At 37.9% G+C, this 1593-nt stretch overlaps 1 protein-coding gene across 1 annotated transcript; it reads left to right on the forward strand.

Annotated features, from left to right (window-relative positions):
- Nucleotides 1-871: 871 nt before the first annotated feature.
- On the forward strand, nt 872-1395 carry LOC105272936 (uncharacterized; the record flags this gene model as incomplete). The annotated part of the gene is made up of 2 exons (XM_011315170.1): nt 872-1180; nt 1248-1395. Coding segments are annotated over exons 1-2 (433 nt in total), but the record flags the coding sequence as incomplete, so codon positions are not given.
- Between the last annotated feature and the right edge of the window lie 198 nt (nt 1396-1593).

Consider the following 1593-nt stretch of genomic DNA (forward strand, 5'->3'; position numbering starts at 1 on the left):
GTAAAACTTGCTGGCTAGGGTGAGTATTTTCATTTCAAGCGCCCATTGAGATCCATGAAGTTTCACTTCTATCGCCTAGCTTTCTAGGCTGACAATTTTTTCTATTTACTTTTATACTTTATTTATTAACTTTTTACTTTTATTTTTTGGCACTCCACGTTAGATTTATTTATAGATTTCAATAATTCGGGGAGTTGACAATCAGAACAAAAGAGAACAATATAATATTATTTAATATGTATTGGTTATAAATTATTATTATTATTATTAGTAGTAGTATTGTTTGTTAGTAATTGTTACATTATGTCATTGTACCCTTGGCTGAAGCTCACTAGCCAAGTTCGGTCCAGTTAACCCCCCCCCCCCCTCCAACTTGAGGCATTGTCACCCAGTCTTGACAAAACTTTGGCCCAAACACGGGCGCCGAGGTTTGATGAGACCAGGCTTGTGTCACGCTCAGCTCGTTTCGTAAGCATTTCCTACCTGGGTATTACTGGTTTAAAATGATTTTCATCACGATGTGTCGAAAAGTAACTTTTCGGACACACTCCGCTTTCGTTCTGGCATATTTTTAAGAGAAATATTCTAGTTATTCTTGGCATATGGGCTTATACCACTCGCTTTTGGTTCGTGCTACAAACCTCTCCCATGCTACAAAATACTTTTCCGCACTTGTTACGAAATATACTATTCTCTTCCTGTTCAATTGATCATGGGTTGGGAAGTATCACTTATTTTGGTCAGAAAACGTATTAATACTGAATGATTGAGATAATTTACCATGCTGTGTATTAATTAGTGATTTTTCCGAACTCTATCAAAAACGTATATTTTCCATCAATTAAGAGAGATGAATAAATGAATTTTGTGTGCAGGTGCTGATATATCCGCAGATATGGTTGAATATGGACAACAGCATTATGGAGTTGAGGGTAAACTGTCCTTCGTTCAATTAGATATGCAAACGCCTAAACTACCCGAAAGCTTGATTGGACAATTTGATAATGTCGTGTCGTTCTATGCCCTTCACTGGTGCCGGAATACACGGCAAGCATTGACGAACATTTACAAACTTCTTCGGCCGGGGGGTAAGGCCATTTTTATGACGATTACCCATCACGTGATATATGATGTATATCTGGAGCAGGAGAAAGATCCAAGATTTTCACCGTACATGCAGGTAAAATTAATCTGAAAGTTTTTTTCTTCCTTTAAGAAAGTTCATTTCATAGTTGAAATTTACTCAGAATTCAATAGAGTGGACACCTCCCCACCAAGGTTGTCCGGATGCCGAAGAAAAGATAAGGGACGACTTGATTGCAACTAAATTTAAAATACAGTACTGCGCTAACAAGTCAGAAAAATTCACGTATCCCACTTTCGATACTCTCGTTGGTAAGTTCCGTGTGCGGAATGTATATCTTGAGAACACCTTTCATGTCTCATACAATTATCCATGATCGTGACGCTGGTTCTATCACGGATTTTTGCGCCAATTTCATTTTCCTTGTCGGATGGATCCTCAATATTTTATAGTCACTCGAAAGTCTCTCAGATCCGCTCTAAATTGACACTTGATTCATCCAATTCTCA

The sequence above is a fragment of the Fopius arisanus genome, unplaced genomic scaffold, assembly GCF_000806365.1.
Source record: "Fopius arisanus strain USDA-PBARC FA_bdor unplaced genomic scaffold, ASM80636v1 scaffold00441, whole genome shotgun sequence".
Taxonomy (NCBI): Eukaryota; Metazoa; Arthropoda; class Insecta; order Hymenoptera; family Braconidae; genus Fopius; species Fopius arisanus.